The following is a 21,858-nucleotide window of genomic DNA, read 5'->3' on the forward strand; positions in this document are numbered from 1 at the left end:
TGCAGAAACCGAGAATCCGTGCTTCATCAAAAACGTACATCATACAAAATCCTGTTGTAAAATGACTGCATCTGCTAGTGCGTGTAGACAGAACAGAACTACTCTAATGCCCCTGGCTTAATATGAATGTATGGGTAGGGCATGAATGAGATTTGGGTTCACCTGGTGATGAATTTATGCAAATTTCCAGGATTTCATTCACAAGTGGATTTTGGGCAAATTTGCTGTGGGAGAAATTTGTCACGATGCCCTTATAATGTCCTGTGCACCCTTTAACTCTTACCAGCGAATTCACAAATATTAAATAATAGGAAGGGGGGAGTTGATAACCCAACCCACTGGCCAATTGTAGCAGAAAATATATCTGTACAGGCTTTTCAGACAGATAGTCTGATTAGGTTCACCTGTCAGTTTTTTAGGCGGGTCTGATTAGAAGCCCCAAGTTAGTCTATTGGCAGCCAGAGCTAAACGAATCCAATTACCCTCTGACTCCATCTAGGTCAGGAAAACAAAACTGAACTAACTGAGTTTTGTTATAATGGACATGATCGTGACTGATCAGGAAAAAAAAATCTGATGTATACGAATACATGTCCGATTACATCCAACTCCCAAAATACCTAAAATGGGTCCAGTAAGTTCAGCTTTTTCCTCCATCTTACAAAGCTGGACAGACACGGATGTCACAATAGTGACATCTGTTTTGTACTGCTCCACTCAGTAGGGGGATCCATGCACAGATCTCCTACTGATCAGAACTGACAGTGTCCATGTGAAAGGCTGAAGTTCTAATTGTTTCTAAAAACAGCTGCCTGTGGTATGTGTCTCCACATTTGGGCCTGTTCTCGCTGCTATCAATTTGGGCTGCTGTCCATCACCCACCCCAAGATTAAAATAAAGAAGTTCTTTGGAAATCTATTTGCTTGATATTTATAGTTGGTGATGGGATATGCTTTATATGGCTTGTCTCCCAATACTATCTCTTTTATTTGAGTTGCACTCTTAAGGTGGCCATACATTGTACATTGATTTTCGTTCACAATTTTTGGTTTCTGGCAAGAACCCTCGTTCAATTATACCTAGACTTCCCCATCAAGCATAGTCAAATGTGGATTTAGAAAATCCTTTGTTAGCCTTACAAACCAACCAATTTGTTGACGAACTACAGAAATAATTTCATTTTGCGCATGTGCTGTGTTCTTGCGGAAATTTTTGATGAATGAAAACCCCACTGATTCATCGATTTTCGCTTGGTCAGAGAAAAATTTTCCAACCTACCTGATCGAAAAATTTCGATCACAATATCAAAAACTAAAATTGGTGATGTACCATCACTTGATTGATTTTAATTCAAAAGACCATTTGTGTACGATTTCCGAATGAAAATCGTACAATGTATGGCCACCTTAAAGCATCACAAAACCATCAGCTTGTTTCTCCTTATACACATCTACACAATGAACACTCTCCAAGGCCACATTTTTTTTATGTTTGAAAATAAAGTCTTACTATTTTAACTCCTCTAGAAAGTCTGCTGTGCTCGCTCCCATTGCTCTTCTCTCCAAGCACACTTCCTGTCACTTAGTGAGAGCCGTGCACCTTGATTCTGGTCACGTGCACATCTTTCCTGGCCTACAACTCCTATGAGGCAGAGAGGAATCATCTCTCACTGCACACAGCTGCCTCCTCTCCCCTCCTTCTTACTATGCAAGCTGTGGCAGTTTCACTGCTTGTAATCTCCTTTGCAGTCCTCTGAACTACGTACAACAGCTTTACAACAAATCTGCAACAAACATCAAGTTTACAACAATCTACACAGAAAAACAACTTTATTTCAAATGTAGGAGCCGTATCCTCTGTGACTGCATGAGCAGATTCAGCATGTGAGCTGACACTCGGAAGAGAGTATGAGGCTGGTGAGAGCTCACATGCTGAACCTCCTCACAAGCACCTCACCCCACACTCTCTCCTTGGTAAGCCAGGAGGAGAGAAATCAAAAATCATATATTACATATATAAGCTGAAGAAATCCCAGTTCCTTGCAGAGTCTAGAGTGGAGGATTTGTGGGTGGAGACTGAGAAGACACGCCCTCAGCATGTTGTAGTCCTTCACATGAATGAGCAGAGTCGGTGGCTACTTTTCAGCTCCCATAGGGACCATGGAGAAGAAAAGTAGCTACCCTCTTGCAGAAAAAAATTAAACGGATTTTGGAGCATTTCGAGCTGAACAATGACAAAAAAAGTACACAATCATTGATTATTTAAATAACAGAAGTTTTTATTATTATTTAATTTATGAGTTTAGTGTCGCTTTAATTGTACAAAGAGAGCAAGAGGCAGCACAAGTAATATAATTTCTATCTTTACTGTTTCCAAGAGATTAAAGTAATTTATGTGTTCCTATTCACAGAGCGTACCTAAAAATGATTTTAAAAAATATTTCTTACCTTTTAGTTGCGTCAGTAGCAGACCTTAGGAGCTTCTCTGTACAATTTTCAAGTAACTCGGAACTCAGGTGGTCCTCATATAAAGGATAGGGTCACTGAGAACATGAGAAAACTGAGGGCTTGCAAAAAATATATAAATAGGTGCTATCCCAATTTGGCTGCCAATCTGGAAATACACTTGCAAATGAGAGGCAACAATGAGAGTCAGATACATCATACATTCTATATTGTGCTGTATTCATTTGAAGGTAGAGATCCTACCATCACATTCTCAAACAATTTATCCCCACACAGCTACCTCCTCATGTATCATTTCCCCCTCCTCTTTCAGATTGTAAGCCCTCAGGGGCAAGGCCCTCCTTACCATCCTGTCTTGAATTGTATTGTAATTGTAATGTCTTCCTTACATTGTAAAGCGCTGCGCAAACTGTTGGCGCTATATAAATACTATGTAATAATAATAATAATAGTGATCCTCGTGTTGCCTCGTGTTGCTGTTATTCCTAGTTGTAATCTCATGGTAGAGAACACGTAAGGCTGTATAGCTATCTTATTGGAATGTGTCCATTCTAACTGGTTCGGTAATATGAACTTACAAGTTTAGTAATGTTGCATAATAATACATTATCCTCTGGTCTAGGATCCCTTTGGGGACAAGCTGAAGTCACTAATGGCAACCATAAATGAATATCTTGGTGAAAATGGCTGTACCAGTTCTGACTTTGGAACTCAGATGTATGAGCAGAAAGTGGTTGAAATGGAGAAAGAAGGTAAGTGTTAAAACTGAACTCCAGGCAAAAAGTGAATCTAGTATATGTTGTTGACATACTGCATATGGGAATAGTCTTACCTGTCAAAGGATTTTACATTTGTTTAGCTATTCATGTGATTTAGAACCCTGACAGCATCACCATGTTAGTTACCTACCATTTCTCCAAAGCAGTTAAATAAAACAGCTTGGTAATTAACCCACTCCAAGCTTGTGGTTGGACAATGAAGAAGCAATACACTGTTCAGGTTATACCTGCTTTCCCCTTTTGATAGCATAAAAAAAGTAGGAGAGCGACACAATGCATTAGAGTAAAGTCTAATTGTCTCAGAATACTGACCCTACTTCTCTCAGTCTGTGGCTGTTCAGTAGATTACAGTCAAAAATATACAACCCCAATTCCAGAAAAGTTGGGACGCTGTGTAAAATCTACATAAAAACAGAATGCAATGATTTGCAAATCTCATAAACCCTGAGAGGCATTGCTGAGGGAGAGATACTGTGGTGGTTTACTTGCCATACACGTTTGATTTTGGATTCTATCTGGAATTTATTACAATAAAGCTGAATTTTCATGGATACTTCTTTTCGTGCAACAAGAATTGTTAAAGGAGTTAGAGCACACTGTAGCCTGTGCACGGTGTGTACATTGATCGACAGTCCGAGGTGGAATTGGAGTGGTGAGTCTTGGTGTTTCTCATAAACCCACATTTTATTCACAATAGAAAATAGAAAACATGTACCATTTTAAGAAAAAAAGGTCATTTTGAAATTGATGGCAGCAACACGTCTCAAAAAAGTTGAGACAGGCATTGTGTACCACGGTGTAGTATCCCCTCTTCTTTTAACAACACTCTGTAAATGTCTGGGAACTGAGGGGACCAGTTGCTGGAGTTTTGGGAGAGAAATGTTGCCCCATTCTTGCCTGATATAGGATTCTAACTGCTCAACAGTCCTGGGTCTTTGTTGTATTTTTAGTTTCAAGATGCGCCAAATATTTTCAATTGGTAAAAGGTCTGGACTGCAGGCAGGCCAGTTACGCATCCGGACTCTTCTACTATGAAGCCATGCTGTTGACATAGATGCAGTATGCGGTTTAGCATTGTCCTGCTGAAATATAAAAGGACATCATCTGGATGGGAGAATATGCTGCTCCAAAACCTGGATATATCTTTCAGCGTTGGTGATGCCTTTCCAGATGTGCAAGCTATCCATTCCATATGCACTAATGCACCCCCATACTATCAGAGATTCAGGATTTTAAACTGAGTGCTGATAACAAGCCAGAAGGTCCCTCTCCTCTTTAGTCTGGAGGACACGGCGTCCATGGTTGCCAAAAAGAATGTCAAATTTCAATTCGTCTGACCACAGAACAGTTTTCCACTTTGCAACAGACAATTTTAAATGAGCTTTGGCCCAGAGAAGATGGCGGGTTTCTGGATCATATTCAGGCATGGCTTCTTCTTTACATGATGGAGATTTAACTTGCATTTTCGGATGGCATGGCTTCTCAGAAGCTTTTACAGATATTATGTACTGTAGATTATATACTTAAAGTCTTTGGAATGTTACATTGAGGAATATTATTCTGAATATTATTCTGAAATTGTTTGACAATTTTTAGATGCAGCTTTTCTCTGCCCATCTTTACTTCTGAGACACTCTGACTCTCTAGGATGCTCTTTTTATACCCAATCATGTTAGTTACTTGTTGCCAATTAACATAATTAAATCTTCCAGCTCTTCCTTGTTAGTACAACTTACGTTGCCAGCTTTTTGTTGCCTTGTCCCAAATCAGGTACTTGCGGTGGTTATATTTAAAACATATAATCATTTTACTCACCAAAATCCTGACCCTTCGCCTCAGATCCCCTCTTTTGGATCTGATATCTAAGGATCAAGTGGGTTTTATGTTGGGACGTCAGGCGGGAGACAGTGTCCGTAGAATATCCCATCTACTACACATTTCTTATCAGAGGCATGTTCCAACCATGTTACTAGCTTTGGATATAAGTAAAGCATTTTACTCCGTTGGGTGGCAATATTTGAATTATACACTCACAAGATTGGGGCTTTGGCCAATACTTTATGAAATGGATAGGGGCGCTGTACTCTGAATCGACTGCCTACATCCAGTATCAGGGCTTTCACTCACGCACATTTGAGATTACTAGGAGGGACGAGACAAGGCTGCCCCCTCTCCCCCCTTCCCTTCGCCCTAGCCATAGAGCCACTTGCTCTGGCGATACGTCAACACACTGACATTAGAGGTCTGGAACTCGCAGGTTATCACCACAAAATTAGTTTATTTGCTGACGACGCGCTACTGATCCTTACCGAACCCCTGATATCTCTCCCAAATCTCCAGCCACTATTAAAACTATTCGGTATGTCAACATGGACAAATCCAAAGCACTTGATGTCTCCCTCCCCCCTGCTATGCGCTCCTCCCTACAACATTCGTTCCCGTATTAGTGGGTGCACTCCGAATTGCCCTACCTAGGGATTTATCTCACCCCTTCCTACGCCCAAATGTATCAGGCCAACTATCCTAAACCATTTTCACACATGGACGCTCTACTGTCCTCATGGGAGAAACATCCCCTCTCGTGGCTTGGCAGAGTCGCGGCGGTCCAGATGACCTTACTTCCTAAATTCCTGTACCACTCGAGAGTCCTCCCCGTCCCTACCTTTCGCCTTAGACAATTCCAACGGCGCATACTTCGCTTCATATGGAAAGAATCATTCCCAAGGGTCTCCCAACTGATTCTCTATCGAAGCAAGAGGAGGGGGGGTCTGGGACTTCCCTTTTTTCACAAATACTACCAGGCTGCCCAATTGGCCCCATTGGTGTGTTGGTTTCAGAAGAGCGAAATACCACTATGGGTTTCGCTAGAAGCCTACGCATGTTCCTCAATATCTCTCCTTAACCTTCCCTGGATACCCCCCAAAATAGGTAGATCTCTGAATAACCCAATTCTCAAGCACACCTTAAAAATATGGGAGGAGCTGCGCAGCCCTCTAGGTTGGGTGTCCCCTCATATGCCTCTGATGTCCATTCATGGTATCCCACTGTTCAGGCCGGGCTACTCTGACCCTGCTGCCTTCAAACACTGGCGAGTCAACTCCTTGAGTTTAATTAAGGACTTCTGCTCAGAGACTGGAATCACTCCATTTCCGATACTCCAAGCCAAACACCAATAACCCCAAGACATATCTTTCAATTTTTGCAAATGAAACACTTTTTACAGACCCAATTAGACATATCCCTCCCCTTACCCAATTTGAGAGGTTTCTACTCAACGATACCACCACCACAGGGCCTATATCAGTCTTGTATATAATGAAACTTGACCACCTACAGACTTCTCTCCCTTCTTACACCACCAAATGGGAACGAGACTTGGACTGTTCTATCTCTGCTGACACATGGTCCCAAATATGGGTGACGACCTCTCGAAGATCAGCTAACGTCCAGGCGATAGAGGCCAATTACAAACTGCTGTTTAGGTGGTATCTGGTGCCCCTCAGGATCTCCAAAGCAATTCCATCTTACTCACCAAATTGCTTCAGGGGTTGCCGGGTGGAGGGGTCAGTTCATCATATTTGGTGGGCTTGCCCTAAGGTAAAGAGATTTTGGCATAGGGTGTACCAACTCCTTTACACAGTCACGGGCAAAACATTCCGCAAAGACCCTTTGGAGGCCCTATTACACAAAAAACCTACGGTGTGTACTGCTCGGCAACATCGACTGGTTACATTCATACTCACAGAGGCCAAAAGGGTCATTGCGAAGGCTTGGACGTCCCCTGATCTACCTTTTGCTGAAGTCAAACGCAGAGTATCGAGAGTGATGTTTTTTGAGAAACTCACCGCCCTACAAAGGGATACTGTGGGGTCATTCCAGAAACTGTGGGAGCCATGGATTGAGTCATACCTCCCTCCCTCCTTTGCTATGGAGTCCTTGATCCTATAACCGCTCACTATCGGAAGCTTTAAACAAACAATTTGCCTGCCATCCCACCTTCGATGTTCCTCTCCCCTCTCTTGGTTCCCCCCCTTCCCCCCCTTCCCCCATGATCCTTCCTTCCCTGATTGAACACCAGACGATTCACGCTTTGTTTCTGTACCTTTGACATACTGTTCTCACTAGAATGTTCCTAGTATTTATGCTGATTACCAGTTACTATTTTATTTTATATCAACCACTCTGATCGACTGTTTGTTACTATTGCGAGATAATTTGATACTGTATTCACTGTTTGATATACCGTTGAACTTGACACTGAATGTAACAGTGAAATTACTGTTTCAACCAAAACAAATAAAAACCATTTTGAACGGAAAAAAAACCAATCATTTTGTAATGAATGCATTATTGTTTTCTGCGCGGAGTTCATCCTCAAAAATCCTGATGAAGGGCTCATTCACAACATTAGTGGTGACTGGGGTTTTTCAGCAACTGATCAATGACAGCCACTGCTAGGGCATTTAAAAAAAACAAATGTTTTCTATGTGCCTTGTTCACACCACAACAAGGGAGGCATGCTGCATTTTTCTGCAGCGTGCTGCACTGCAGGTGTCCACAGCACAGTGCACTCTGCTGCTGCGTAGAGGCCTAAATAGAGTGTTCACTTTGTACACTTCAAATAAAGAAAAAAAGGAGTACATAAGAGTAAATGCTAGTGTGACTAGTGTGAACAAGCCCTTACCGTCAAAAGGTAAATCAGTGTGCACAGTCTTCTTGAGGCAAAAAAATTCCCAGAGTGTCTCTTCAGTTAAAAACTAAGACATTTGAGGTTTGTAAATCTGCAAAAATTAAATCCACAGTTTAACGAAGTTCATTGTGAATAGGAGCAATAATACTTATATAATAAATATTTATTAATATGAAATTAATATTAATATGAAATGAAAATATATATATATATATTTCATTAATTTTTTTACCTTTTAAAATTGTTTCTCATGCTGAAAAATGCTAATGAGCTACAGATTAAATGAAACATTAACTCTCTGCACTGCTGCTCTTCTCTGGCAACTTTTATCCACAGCACAGATCCCTAAAGGAGTACTGACTATGTTTTCCTGCTACATGTCCTTGATTTAGTCAAACTTTAAGTTAAATTCAATTACACTGTTGTCTCAATTGACATTGCCAGGTATCACAGAGAGAGGTTGCTGGTGGAACCCCTCAAATTGTTGCTATGGGGCCCCATGAAATGTAGTTATGTCCCTGATCACAGGTGTAAAGGGAGGGCGAGAACTTGTAAACAAAAACGCTAACTGTGGACTATACTGTAAAACTAAAGAGATTAATTCCTTGTATAGAAACATTTTATTGAGTCTCTGGTTTTTAAAAAGCCTTAGTATTTATGAGCCTTCTGGTGTTCTTGTATTTTAGGAGCAGTGGAGGCGAACAGAATGAAAAGGACATGTGCTTTGCACCTTCGTAAATACAATGATGCCCTCTTCATAAATGACACAGTCAGAATGCAGGATGCCTATGAATCTCTGGAAAGGTTCTTCATTGAAGAAAGGTTCATCAGGAAATCGGATGACCCAACAGATGTCTTTCTCTGTCGGTTATTCAGTGGTAAAGAGCAGCAATGTATTTGTTTATAAATGTATATTATGTGTAATAGGCGTGAGTATTTTTAAGCATCAGTCCACTAAAACTGGTATCATTTTTGGACAGACTCCAGCAAGTTTTCTTACCTGACAGCTACTCTCACAGTCCCTCTTCCCTGTACACCATTAGGTATGAAGTTTAAGCTCAAGGGAAAACTAGAGACTGGGATGTCTTGTGTTCCAGAAGGTTTGGGCACAGGGTGCCTTGTAATCAAGGCCATCCCTACAACAAGGCAGCCTGAGGCAGTTGCCTTAGGCATGCTCTTATTGGGGGACAGTGTGGGTAGCTCTTAGCGCTCTGACTGGCATCCCGCCCAGCTCAATGACATTGCCAATTGCTTAAAGCTGACAGGACGGTTCGGCTTTCGCCGAATACCCCCCCTTAGAGGCCGCCGTGCTTCTAATAATACCAACCAAAGGAAGTATGCTTCAGCCTACAAAACCCATCAGTCTACAATAAAGGGAGTGTATAATAGTGTATAATAGCTAGTAGCACTTAGTCATTTTAAATGGACCTGTTCTGTAATGTTGAAGACATTTCACCACTTCTAATGAAGTACCTTTCTCCATTATAATGAGTGTCAGGAACATACTCCAATGTTAATAGTCCCACAGGTAATTTAGTTCCCTTAATCTATTCACCAAGGAATGGGTCGTGAGAGAAGGTGTGAAAGTGCCATGAAGTCAGGGAGAGGTGTTACTCCTTCCCATTAAAAGTTGTTAATGGTTGTCAAATTAGCATGGTAAAAATGTTAAAACAGTAATGTCTATGGGTGATAGGTGGTGTCGAAGACCCTCAATGCTGTTAAGGGATAGTATTACAGTATGACATAGATTGCTTCTTGCATATCTCTTGTAAAAAAAATGTAGCTTTTCCTTAAGGTGTATTTCCACTTTTGCAGTCAAATTTTACAAACCCCTCACTATATGTTTATGTGTTCCTATTCACACATCCAGATCTAGAAAACATTTTAAAGAAATTCTTACCCTTCTAGCTGTAAGGGTACAGCTAGAAGGGTAAGAATTTTCATTGGACACTATAGGCAGCTGTGGTGGTTAGAATAGATGGTGCAGATAAAGGGACAGACTGAGGGACAGTTTTTAATAAAAGTGTATTAAAACCTTTTTTAAGAGTGCACTGAACAATAGATTTACAATTATCCTCTGCTAATATGAATGGGTTAAATGATCCGTAGTACATGATATGTAGCCCTGTACCCCCTTTTCCACTTACAGAGCTAGGTTATTTTTCTTTTAAATAAATATTAATGTATTTTAATGGTATCTATCTACCAGTAGCTGCCTCATTTCCCACCCTCGGCTTATATTCGGGTCAATACTTTTTCCCAGTTTTTTTGGCTAAAATTAGGTACCTCGGCTTATATTCGGGACGGCTTATACTCGAGTATAGCTGGCTCTGCCTCTCTAGAGCTAGACCCAGTCGTTCCTGCGTCCTCAACTGTCTGTCCCACCAGTAAGCGCCAACTGACTCTGCAGAGAGAAGAGATTGAGGGGTGCGTGAAGAGCTGCCATGTGATCACTCAGCTCTTAATCTTAGAGCCGATGTGTGACAGCCAGTGCCGGATTAACATAGGGGCTACTGGAGTGCCACTGAAAATAGGCCTGACCGACCCAGATCGCCTCAGTATACCCAATGGCAATCTGGCCCAGCCGGGCTGAACACAATCTTGCAGAGGTTTCAGCGGCTCTCTAATCAGGCATATTAGGCGGCCACTCCAAACAGCGAGCGAGGAGCGAGCAGCCGCCTATCTAAAGAGCTGCCTCTGCTGCTTCCAGTCCATCCGACAACGCCCATGATGCTCTTAAAGGACAACTATGGTGTTAAGGCTTTTCCCCATAGTTCTCCTTAGGGTAACGGCAGGACACAAACCGGTATGTGTTCGCTCACCTCCTGATCTACTGAGCCGACCTGTGAAAGTCTCATTGTCACAGGTCGGCTAGAACTATGAGGTGAGTGAAAAGCACTCACCTCATAGTTCTCCTTTAATCCGGCCTTTGTGACAACTGCAGTGTCCCACACTGGCTCTAAGGCTAGGTTCACACCAGATGCAGTGCGTTCTGGCCGGAACGCACTGCATCACATTGTGGCCGGCTCACTTTTTTGTGGGGCAGGAGGGGGCGTGGCGGGCCAATAAAATGAATGGCACCGTAGCCACGCCCTTTGGCCACAATGCGATCGACCGCATGGGATCGCAAGGCACATTGTGCCTGCGGTACGTCCGGTGCGGTGCAATCAAAAGAGTGCTTGCAGCAGTCCTGATGATCTAGTTTGTAGGTGATAATGATATCTGCAAGCACAGTACAGGCAGGGTTAATTAATAAAACAAAACTCCTCTAGCCCCCTCAGAGAGTGAGAACTAAGGATTTTTCAGTCCTGGAGTTTCCAGAAAAGACCATCTAAAAAAGGTAAGGTACAATTTTTAAATATTTTTTTGAAGTTATGTTATGTGAATGGGAACATGTAACAAATATAAAACAGGTGTTATCCCAATTTGGCTGCAAAAGTGGAAATACACTTAAGGGTGTAATATGACTACTGACCTGCAGAGTTTGTTCTCCTATGTTGCCTAAAGAGCAGCAGCTTTTATCATATTATCCATATTATGCAATAGACTAAAATGTCATTTGTTGGCGTAATGGCTTTGTTGATTTTTATGCATTCATTTATTTTTCTTTTACAGATAACAGTAACAACCTACTAGAGCTAAGTAGAGACAAGAACAATGAAAACCCCAAGTTGTTGAGGCTTGAAGAGATTCTGAAGGAGCACTTTCAGTCCTCGTCGGGTTCCCGTGGTATCATCTTCACTCGTACTCGGGAAAGTACCTACTCTCTGCACGACTGGATCACTAGCAATTCCGCTCTCAAAGAGCTAAAAATAAAGTCTGCAGCTCTGACTGGAGCTGGCTTCAGCAATCAGACCAAGCACATGACACAGGTATTGGACTGGTTATGTCTGCTGGCCAAAAATGACTACACTACAATTAATGCTCTTTTTAATATGTCAAATGCAGGAATGATGCAAAAAAATATAGTATTAATAATTCTCAAGTCACAATGACAAAACACTTTTTTTGTGGGATTTTTTTTTTGGACCAAGACATTGTCTTAGTACTGTGCTCCTAAGTCCTATAGTTATTGGAGACTGCCAGGGTGGAAGTATGTAGGCAGATAATTCATGCCCTGGCAGTCCCCGGTAACTGTAAGACTTAGGAACACAGGACTAAGACATTGCCTTGGTCCTCAAAAAACCCCCCAATTTTTTTAGCTTTAGCATTATTACCTATAGTGTGATGGCAACATCATAGTAATGTAATCAGCACATCATGCCAATGTACTGAAACCCCTTTGGCAATCCTAAAGTTAAATCATTTTTTAAATAGTCTTTGGTTCATTTAAAGTATTACTTCATATTCATATTCTGCGTTCACAGAATGAGCAACAGGATGTTATTGAAAGGTTTCGTAATGGCTCTCTAAATCTACTCGTCTCAACCAGCGTTGCTGAAGAAGGCCTTGATATCCCACAATGTAATATCGTTGTGCGTTATGGTCTTATGACTAACGAGATATCCATGGTGCAGGTAAGCTATTACTGTCTAGCTGTTTATGCAATAGGTGTTATGTAGAAAATGATGTACCCCTAGAGTAGATTCAGGGAGAAGTGTAAGAGCACAGGTCAAATATGTGCCTAAAAGTCATAAAATGCCAAGTTGCCATTTCACTTATATATACACACGGATAAACAATCCCTTTGATCGAAAATGATCATTTGATATGGAAAACAACAACAAAAACAACTGCAAAGAAATGGATCTATTTGGTCAGATTTGATCCGTACCGGTTCAGGCCCAATCATGACTGTTTTAATGAAAGTTAGAATTAACTGATGGAACCACCCATTTCCTGCAAGTGATTTCAGAAACATGATCCTTTTATTATTAGAATTGTTTTATAATGGATTTATATAGCGACCAACAATTTGCGCAGCACTTTACAAAATGGAGGAGACAGTACAGTTACAATACAATTTACACTACAATACAGTTTCAGTACAATAGGGTTAGGAGGGCTCTGCTCACGAGAGCTTACAATCTAGGAGGAGGGGCAAGTGATACAAAAGGTAATAATTGTTTAGATTGAGTTATTGGAGGAAGTAAAAGGCAGTTATGTTGAGATGAGATAGGCTTCCCTGAAGAGATGGGTTTTTAACGATCGCCAAAGGTGGGCAGCGTAGGAGATAGGCGGACAGATTAGGGTAAGTTGTTCCAGAGGATGGGGGACACTCTGGAGAAGTCCTGGAGGCGAGCGTGGGAGGAGGTAATTAGAGAGCTAGAGAGCAGGAGGTTTTGAGAGGCGCGGAGAGGACCGTTTGAGTGATATTTTGAGATGAGGTTGGGGCGGAGTTGTAGATGGCTTTGTATGTTGTTGTTAGTATTTTGAATTTTATTCGTTGGGCAAGTGGGAGCCAGTGGAGGGATTGGCAGAGGGGGGCGGCAGATACTGAACGGTTGGTGAGGTGGATGAGTCTGGCAGCAGCATTCATGATAGACTAAAGGGGGGATAGCCTGCTTAGTGGTAGGCCAACAAGGAGGGAATTACAGTTGTCAAGGCGAAAGATTACAAGGGAGTGAATTAGAAGGTTTGTGGTTTCGTTTGTTAAAAAAGGGCGTAGTTTGGAAAGATTTGAATAGTGATTGGATGTGGGGCTGAAAGGAGAGCTCAGAGTCAAGGATCACACCGAGTATCCTGGCTTGATGGGAGGGGTTGATCATAGTGCTGTTGATTGTGATGGGGAAGTTGGGGGATGGAACACGGAGAGGAGTCAGTTTTTGACAGATTGAGTTTGAGGTAGTGGTGTGACATCCATGCTGAGATGTCACTGAGTAGATTTGAGATACGTGAAGAGACAGAGGGAGTGAGCTGAGGAGTGGAGATATAGATTTGGGTGTCATCGGCATAAAGATGGTATTAGAAGCCATGGGAGGCTATCAATTGACCCAGGGAAGAAGTGTAGATAGAGAATAGAAGGGGCCCAAGGACAGACCCTTGGGGGACCCCCACGGGAAGAGGAGAGGAGGAGGTAGAATTGTAGGTGACACTGACGCCTTTTATCATAACAAATGTGATATTGAATAGTCCTGTTGTTACATGAATGGCCAACATTACACCAATATCTAACATTTTCCCAAGCATTTTATTACTCAGGTTTATACAAGTTTGTGTATATTTCTGAATGGAACTGTTTACACCTCAGCGCTGGTGCTGCAAGTGCGTTCAGTTGTGCGGACCCAAGCTCCTGCATGTGGCAGTTTTGATTAGGGCTTACTTAGTAATAGGCCTCCTAGAATGCCTTATCATCGAAGCGAAACTTTACTTTGTAATCCTTTTTATGACCTACTGTTTCCTGCACATTACTGTGAATAAGCTCTAGTCTACTGTATGGGTTCCTTACAGAATATTGATAAACACAGGCCAGATATCACTAGACACAGACTACGTCAAGCAGACAGAGAGTAACAGACATTGATGTACAGTACATGCATGCCATGGTGAAATCTGTGGTAATGTACGGTTGGCCATATACTAAATAGATTCTTTCATTCAGCCTGAGGACTGAACAAAAGGCATTGAACAGATTTAGCCTGGATGGAGAAATCCCCCCCCCTGCCGCGCTATTGTATACCGACAGCCGGTGCCCACCGCTGTCAGGATACCTGAACAGTGATTGTAGCTAATTTTCTGCAGTCACTGTTCAGCTGACTGTTTTCAGCCCAGCTCCTTCAACAATAGTTGATGAAATAATTTACTTTTCTCGAGCCGTCAGAGCCACCCATTGTTATAATTTCAGGTCGATCCTCTGAATCAGCCAGAAATTCTGACAGTGTATGGCCAGCTTTAGACTCCATCTGTCCTACAACGATTTGAAGCAAGCTACTGTCTGAACGCAAATGGTGTTCTACAAGGGTGGGCAAACGTCTGCCATAAAGGTGGGGTGAGTTAGACGTACAGAAACAGGGTAACTCCGGTTATAGCCTTCTGCCCATTTACACATGCTTTTTAAACAATAAAAAAAGTGAGGGGAAATTATCAAAACTGGAGCAGCTGTGCATGTCAACCAATCAGTGTCTCTGTTTCATTTTCAAATCCTAATTGAACAAACTGAAAAGAGAAGCTGATTGGTTGGCATGAACAGCTGCTCCAGTTTTTGTCTGCTCCAGTTTTGATAAATTCCGCCCACTGTATGTTAATGAGGGTTCAGTCTGTCCCTTAGTTTGTCCCTTTACTTTTAATCTGCATACTTTTAAAGTGATGCATTCTGGGTGAAATATGGAGCAAATACCCGTTGTGCTTTTTTTTAGGCTAGAGGAAGAGCTCGGGCTGAGGACAGTTGTTACTCATTTCTGGCCAAATCCGGAGGAAAGGAAAGCCGAAGAGAAATGACCAACGAATCTTTGGAAGATCTGATGAAACGAGTTATTGACCATGTGCAAAAAATGCCAGAGAAGGAATATGGCGAAAAGGTAAGTGATAATACCAGAAATCCCTGTTCAGGTCATATTCTGTTCCATTACACAAACAAAGGTACCTCCCATCTAGGTGAGGAGCAATGAAGTACTGCTCAGAACACAATGGGATGTATTTTTTTTAAATCTGGAGAGCCATTCATCCTACAAACCGAATGTACATTCGTTCTGTGCAAATGTACGGAATAACAAATGTTATTGGTATAATTTCTTTCCTGGTCGAGTGTAATATTAGGAAAATACCACATTATGACTGCTCCATCTAGTGGCACTAATGCAGTCTTTTCCTGATATTAACATTTGTTTTTGCCTCCATTTGCACAGAATGAATGCACACACAGTTTTGCAGTACAACTGGCTCTGCAAATGTTTAAAAAATACACCCCTATGTTGAGCAGCTTTGATACAACTGCCTCCTACATCCATAAGTACTGCTCAATCACGGAGGCTTAGCATCACCAGCATTACCTAGTGAAGTTTGCATGTGAATGCAGTGTACCTAGAAATACCCATAGTCATCAAGGCATTTTTATATTCGTATTACAATTCTAGCTCTAAGGGAGATTTATATCTATCAAATCTTATGTAGATTTATTTGGTTATAATGTCCTCTCAGTCCAATGAAATCCTTATTCCATTCTAAGCCTTAAAGAAAGGGGAGTGTTGTTACCCCCGCAATGCACTGGCTATTTTTGTGAACAATTAAATACACTTTTGCATTCTTTCGCCTTTTGGTTTGGCTTCCTATTTCTAAACATCTAAGAGTCAGCCCACTGTTTGGATGAGGACTCTTTAGGGGTGTACTGAGACAGAGTGTGGTGATTTTTTAAGGGAACTATACTGTATACAGCATATTGCTGGTCCCTCCTACCAGCCATGATCTGCCTGCATTGCTTAGATAAGCACAGAGATTGAATGATGACAGCACTGGCTCTATAGTGATGTATGTAATACAAAAATGGAAAGGTTTTATCTAAAAATACCATTAGCATATTGATGAGGGTAAGAGAAGAACCAGGGAGGGCAAAATATTATCTGACTGAACTTTAGCATTAAAAGATGGAGCCTTGTGCTGCACATGGCATGAAGTCCATTCTGACAGATTCCCTTCTTTTTTTTTTTTATAAATTCTTTATTTCAAGTTATTTCAGAATTTTGTGAAACATAACAGGGGAGTTATGCCCAGGTGGACTCGCAGGTCCGGGCACAACAGGAAAACGAAAATGTTCAAAGGTGGAGAGATTCCGTGAGTAGGTTTGGGGGTGCGGGAGGGATGACAGGAAGTGTGTGAGTTGGAGACAACGCCATGTCCCCAGGTTCATGAGGTCGGGATCAGAAGATTGGGCACCCAGGGTCTGCCAAGATGGACCATTCAAAAAATGCATCACTCGGAATTTGCCCCCGGCCAGAAGACGACGGAAATGTCCGTCCTCTAGACCCGGGGGGAACCCGGGGTTCCCTATGATCGGTTGCATGGGGGAAGGCTGAATGGACAATTTCGCCCGATCGAATGCCCGACTGGACACCTGCCATGTGGATCCCACCGTCGGGTGGGATCGGGTGGATCTGGGGATAGGCCCGGTGCACCACGGCAAGGCTGGTAGAGGAATTTCAGTCGCGGATTGTTCTAGAGCGATCCACGGCTTGGAATCTCCATGGCGGCACCAGTCTATCACTCGGGACAAGTGAGCGGCTGTGTAATAAAGGTGGAAATCGGGTAGAGCTAAACCTCCCGCTGCTTTTGGGCGCCGTAAGATCGGCAGCCGTAGTCTGGGAACTCTGCCTGCCCATATAAATTGAGACACCACCGTCTGCAGGGACCGAAAGAAGGCGCGTGGAATCAATATTGGGAGGGCTTGGAAGGGGTATAGGAGACGTGGAAGGATGTTTTGCTTGACTATGTTGCATCGCCCTGTCCAAGAGAATGTGGAGCGTGACCATCCTTGAAGATCTGTCCTAATCTTGTGCAGTAACGGGGGGAAGTTTAAGCTGTATACGTCCGCCAAGTTGCGGGGTATAAGAACCCCTAGGTATTTAAGCGATGTGGAAGACCACCGGTATGGAAAGTTTTGCGAGAGTCGTGACAGCATGGGGGGTGGGATTGTTAAATTCAGGGCTACCGACTTCTGAGTGTTAATGTGGTAGTTAGATAAGTCACCATAGTCTTGCAGCGCCGCCAATAAGTTAGGTATGGTAATGTCCGGAGCCGTTAAAAAAAATAGTAAGTCGTCGGCAAATGCCGCAACCTTGTGTGTAGTCCCCCCCACCGACGTGGTCAGAATAAGTGATGTTACCTATGTCCGATCGGGAGATCCTGGAAAGGTTACTGTGAGGTATCAGAAAAAAGTCGATCCGGGTATATGTGTCATGGACTGTGGAATGGTAGGAGTAGTCTCTAGCGTCAGGGTGGTGAATACGCCAAACATCGGAGAGCTGGTGAGCATGGAGGCATTTTTTCAGGCGTTTCAGTGCTGCAAATGGCAGGTGGGAGGACTGGTTAGTGGAGTCAACTAGATGGTCCAAGTGTAAATTAAAGTCACCACCAATCACAAGTAAGACCGAGCAGGACGTCTAGCCCGGCGTGGTTTTGGAGACATCGGGGATTCATCGGGTAGGTGTGCAAGCCAGTCCGGTAATCGAGGTGGTGATACCTGGAGTAGCTCGCAGAGGCCTGGAACATCCTCCGGGGAGCGGACCGTGAAGGAGGCACCTCCCTTGCGAACATGTAGACGGAGTGGATATCCCCATCTATAGGAGGCTCCTGCCTGAAGGATCAGAGAGAGGAGAGGCCGCAGCAGGGCCCGGCGCCGGAGGGTATTGCGCGAGAGATCTGGCATCACCTGCAGGGCCGCCCCGTCAAACTCCACCGGTTTTTTCAGCCAGGCCTGGCGTAGGATGTCCTCTTTCATGGGGTATTGTTGGATGCGGCAGACAACGTCTCTCGGGCGCGACGCTTCCGGAGATGGCGGGCCGAGGGTGCGGTGTACCCTGTCCAGTAGGATGGATTCCGGCGGTATATCGGGGAGTAATGAGCCAAATATGGCCTGCACCGTGGAACGGAGGTCCGCCGGGTTTGTAGCCTCCGGCAGGCCCCGTATTCTCACATTCTGCCGACGGTTACGGTCCTCGAGATCCTCCATTCGCAGTTGGAGGGCCGCAATGTGCGGTGACGTCTCCGGATGAGCGTGCTCCAAGGCCAGAACCCTGTTTTTCAGGGCCGCACGCGTGGAGGTCACCGCGGATACCTCCGACGATACCGTCTGGATCTCCTGTCACATCTTAGATATGTCTCGCTGAAGAGCTGCCTCCACTCTAGTGACCAGGGCCGCAAAATCTTCCTTGGTGGGTAGGTAGTTCAGCAAGGCCCGGAACTCCTTCGGGACGTCAGACGTTGCTTGCGAGAAGTGTAAGAGTCCGCGTCCGTGGAGTCGGAGTCGTATATCTGGGGTGAGTGTGCACCGGAACGGAGTTCATTCGGTGTGGGGGAACGAGACCGGGCATTGCCTCTAGGTGTGCGCAGGAGACGGGGCTCGGACGCCATGATGGATTGGTCCCGGCCTCGGGGCCTGGTGCGGGTCGAGGTGAAAAACTCCTGCATCGAGGGGGTACCCCGCTGTGAGGCTTGCTTGTCCTCTTTGCTGCGTTTGGACATCTTGTGTGACCCAACTTAGAGGGGTATAAGTCGGTATAAGTGGAGTGTAAGGATGAAACCCACGGAGCTCGCTGCGTTTGCTTCTTACTCCGCCATGAGCAGGACACGCCCCCCCAGATTCCCTTCTTAGTGTTGCTGAGTGACACCTCTGTAGTAAAAGTTGTGTGTAGTACAGAATTTGCTTATAGGTTTTTATCTCAACTCGTTTCAGGACAAAGCACCATCCCTTCTTCAAGGAAACACAGGAGCATCCTTGGCATAAAGTGAATAATTACATTTAATCTCCTGGTGGTGGACATAACCGCCCCTCCTGACTGATTAATACTTTTGCGACTGTGTTTGTCACAGGCAGTATTTGATTAAAACAGAAGCAAGGTTATAAATACTGTACAGATTAAAATGAGCAAAAATATAATATATTAATATACATATAAATACATACCCATAAAATATAATTATCAATGAATAATTATGCTTTTATGAACCCAAGATACAGCTTAGAAGAAAGCTCTATATGTCCCCGGAAAATGGTGTAAAATTCATTTCAGTACAGCGTTGCATGGCTGAATAAGTGTCAGTCAAAGTTGCAGTGCTGAATACTGGAAAATCGTCTGTACAGGAAGGGGGTTTAACACACCAGGCTTCAAGTGGTTAAATATTTGTAGCTTATGCTACGTGAATGGGAACATGTAACAAATATAAAATAGGTGTTATCCCAGTTTGGCTTGGAAAGTGGAAATACATTTTAAGGCACTCTGTTAACAGTCATGTGACTATAATTGGAAAATCTCATTGGACTCACTGGCTGGAAATAACTCACCTTTTACAAAACAAAGATCCTTATCATGGTGCGTTGGCTTTGTGAATTGAAACGTTTCTTATATCCCTTATGTCGTGAATTTATCCAAATAGCTTGTCTGACCTCTAGTGGTCAGAAGTGGTACTATTTCACTGACGATAATATAATCTCTCTCTCTCTAAAAATCTCTCTCTTTCGAAAAATCTCTCTCGAAAAAAAAAATCTCTGTAGTTTCATTGAGACCCTTAGGGAATCAGTACCTGATTCCTGTATCCAGTGTCTCTGCTGTACATAGTTACATAGTTTGTTAAATCTGTACGGTTGATAACACTTACAAATTTGTTGGAATGGAATTATATTTAAACTTGAAAACCACTATTGTGGTGTGTAGAAAAGTGCCTTTACACACTAATGTTAAAAAGTTTCCTGCTGGCACCTCACCCCAAAACATGTAGCAATAAAAGTAATTGATGGCCTATAAGAGGATTCTGTACTGCACACAACTTATACCAAAGAAATGTTACTTACCACCACTCAGATGGGAACCCACACTCTTCATTCCTGTTTTATGCTTGCATTCTTACAAAGGGATGAATTGCCTTTGCAGCTTCTCACCCTTCTGATACTTTGATGCACTACCTAGGCATACACCTATATGGCAGAGAAGGGTAGGAGGTGGTTTTAGTTTTGCACAGAGGCGAGTTTTAAAGTACTTTTTATTATGAGTAATACATGTATTCTTATTCTTGTTATTGTATTAAATGTGAAGATTTGCATATTAGATTAACAACTTATGAGGTAAGATACACAAAGTAGTGCATTGTTTGACCAACTCATATACATGCATTGTGAGAATGAACAATAAAGCAAAACAAAAACAGAGAGCAGAGCCTATGAACTGTATGTAATCTGCAAATATGGCTGCCTCCATGTACAAGCAGGTCCAATACAGCTTAGAAGAAAAAGTCAACTGCAGGTCAAATACACCTGTCAAAGAATTTTAAATGATCTCAAAAGCATCTCAAACTGATGCCAAACTAATGCCATCGACACAAGCCCAAATCCCGCCGATACAGGCCCTAAAAACAGCAAAGCTACAAAGTAAAAGCAGGACTGTCCCATAACGCTGCCTCTGTGCTAATGCTGATGAGGAGACCAGGCTTCTCTCCTCTTTCCAGTCTTATCAGCTGTACTTGTCAGGAAGCCAAGTGAGATCAGGGGATGTGTTAAGCATGTACTATGCAACTTGCCTGAGCTCTTACGGGTTCATTCTCATTACATCAATGTGGGAAAAGGGAGTCCCTGATCTCCTAAGTTCTCCTCCATCTTCCAACAATGTCTTTCTCCGCTGTACAGTGAAAACGTCAAAGTTCTATTTAGATCCCTGATATCTGCATAAAAAAGGACATGTCAATTCTGTGTACACTGTCATCAGAGGGCTTTTGAGATTTTTGTATTGGTTTGCACAAATAATAATTTTGAAGCTATTTTGAAAATATATAATTTGGATAAACATTGGTGCAACTATTATTAGACATACAGAGGCTTTTAAAGGAGAACTATGAGGTGAGTGCTTTTCACTCACCTCATAGTTCTAGCCGACCTGTGACAATGAGACTGTCACAGGTTGGCTTAGTAGATCGGGAGGTGAGCGAACACATACCGGCATTCGCTCACCTCTCGATCCTGTCACGGCTCTCTGCCATGAAAGGGGAGGGGCTGGATTCCCCGCTCCGATCCTCCAGCGCTGACTGGCGGAATGGACGGGGGAGGGGACGGGTACAGCTGACTCTGCCTCTAGATAGGCAGAGCCAGCTGTCAGTCACGCAGCTGGGCGGATCCCGGCATAATTGTCTCAGTATACCGCGAGCTGCAGCGAGCAGTATACTGCGGCGTCTCAGGATAGCTTGCGGTATACTGAGCCTAGGGTGACGGGAGGACGCTAGTTTGTGTCCTCCCGTTACCCTAAGGAGAACTATGGGGAAAAGCCTTAACCCCATAGTTCTCCTTTAA

The 21,858-nt window shown here is 43.2% G+C and overlaps 1 protein-coding gene across 1 annotated transcript in view; it reads left to right on the plus strand.

Moving 5' to 3' along the window:
* DHX58 (DExH-box helicase 58) overlaps positions 1 to 21,858 on the plus strand; it is a 45,724-nt gene that overhangs the window by 16,423 nt on the left and 7,443 nt on the right. Inside the window, exons 6-10 of the mRNA XM_018558833.1 lie at positions 3,088 to 3,217; positions 8,621 to 8,812; positions 11,550 to 11,806; positions 12,302 to 12,451; positions 15,230 to 15,391. Of these exons, the coding sequence (XP_018414335.1) occupies positions 3,088 to 3,217; positions 8,621 to 8,812; positions 11,550 to 11,806; positions 12,302 to 12,451; positions 15,230 to 15,391 (891 nt within the window). The remainder of the gene's footprint in view (positions 1 to 3,087; positions 3,218 to 8,620; positions 8,813 to 11,549; positions 11,807 to 12,301; positions 12,452 to 15,229; positions 15,392 to 21,858) is intronic.

This window comes from Nanorana parkeri, unplaced genomic scaffold, assembly GCF_000935625.1.
Source record: "Nanorana parkeri isolate BGI_ZX_2015 unplaced genomic scaffold, ASM93562v1 scaffold362, whole genome shotgun sequence".
NCBI lineage: Eukaryota > Metazoa > Chordata > Amphibia > Anura > Dicroglossidae > Nanorana > Nanorana parkeri.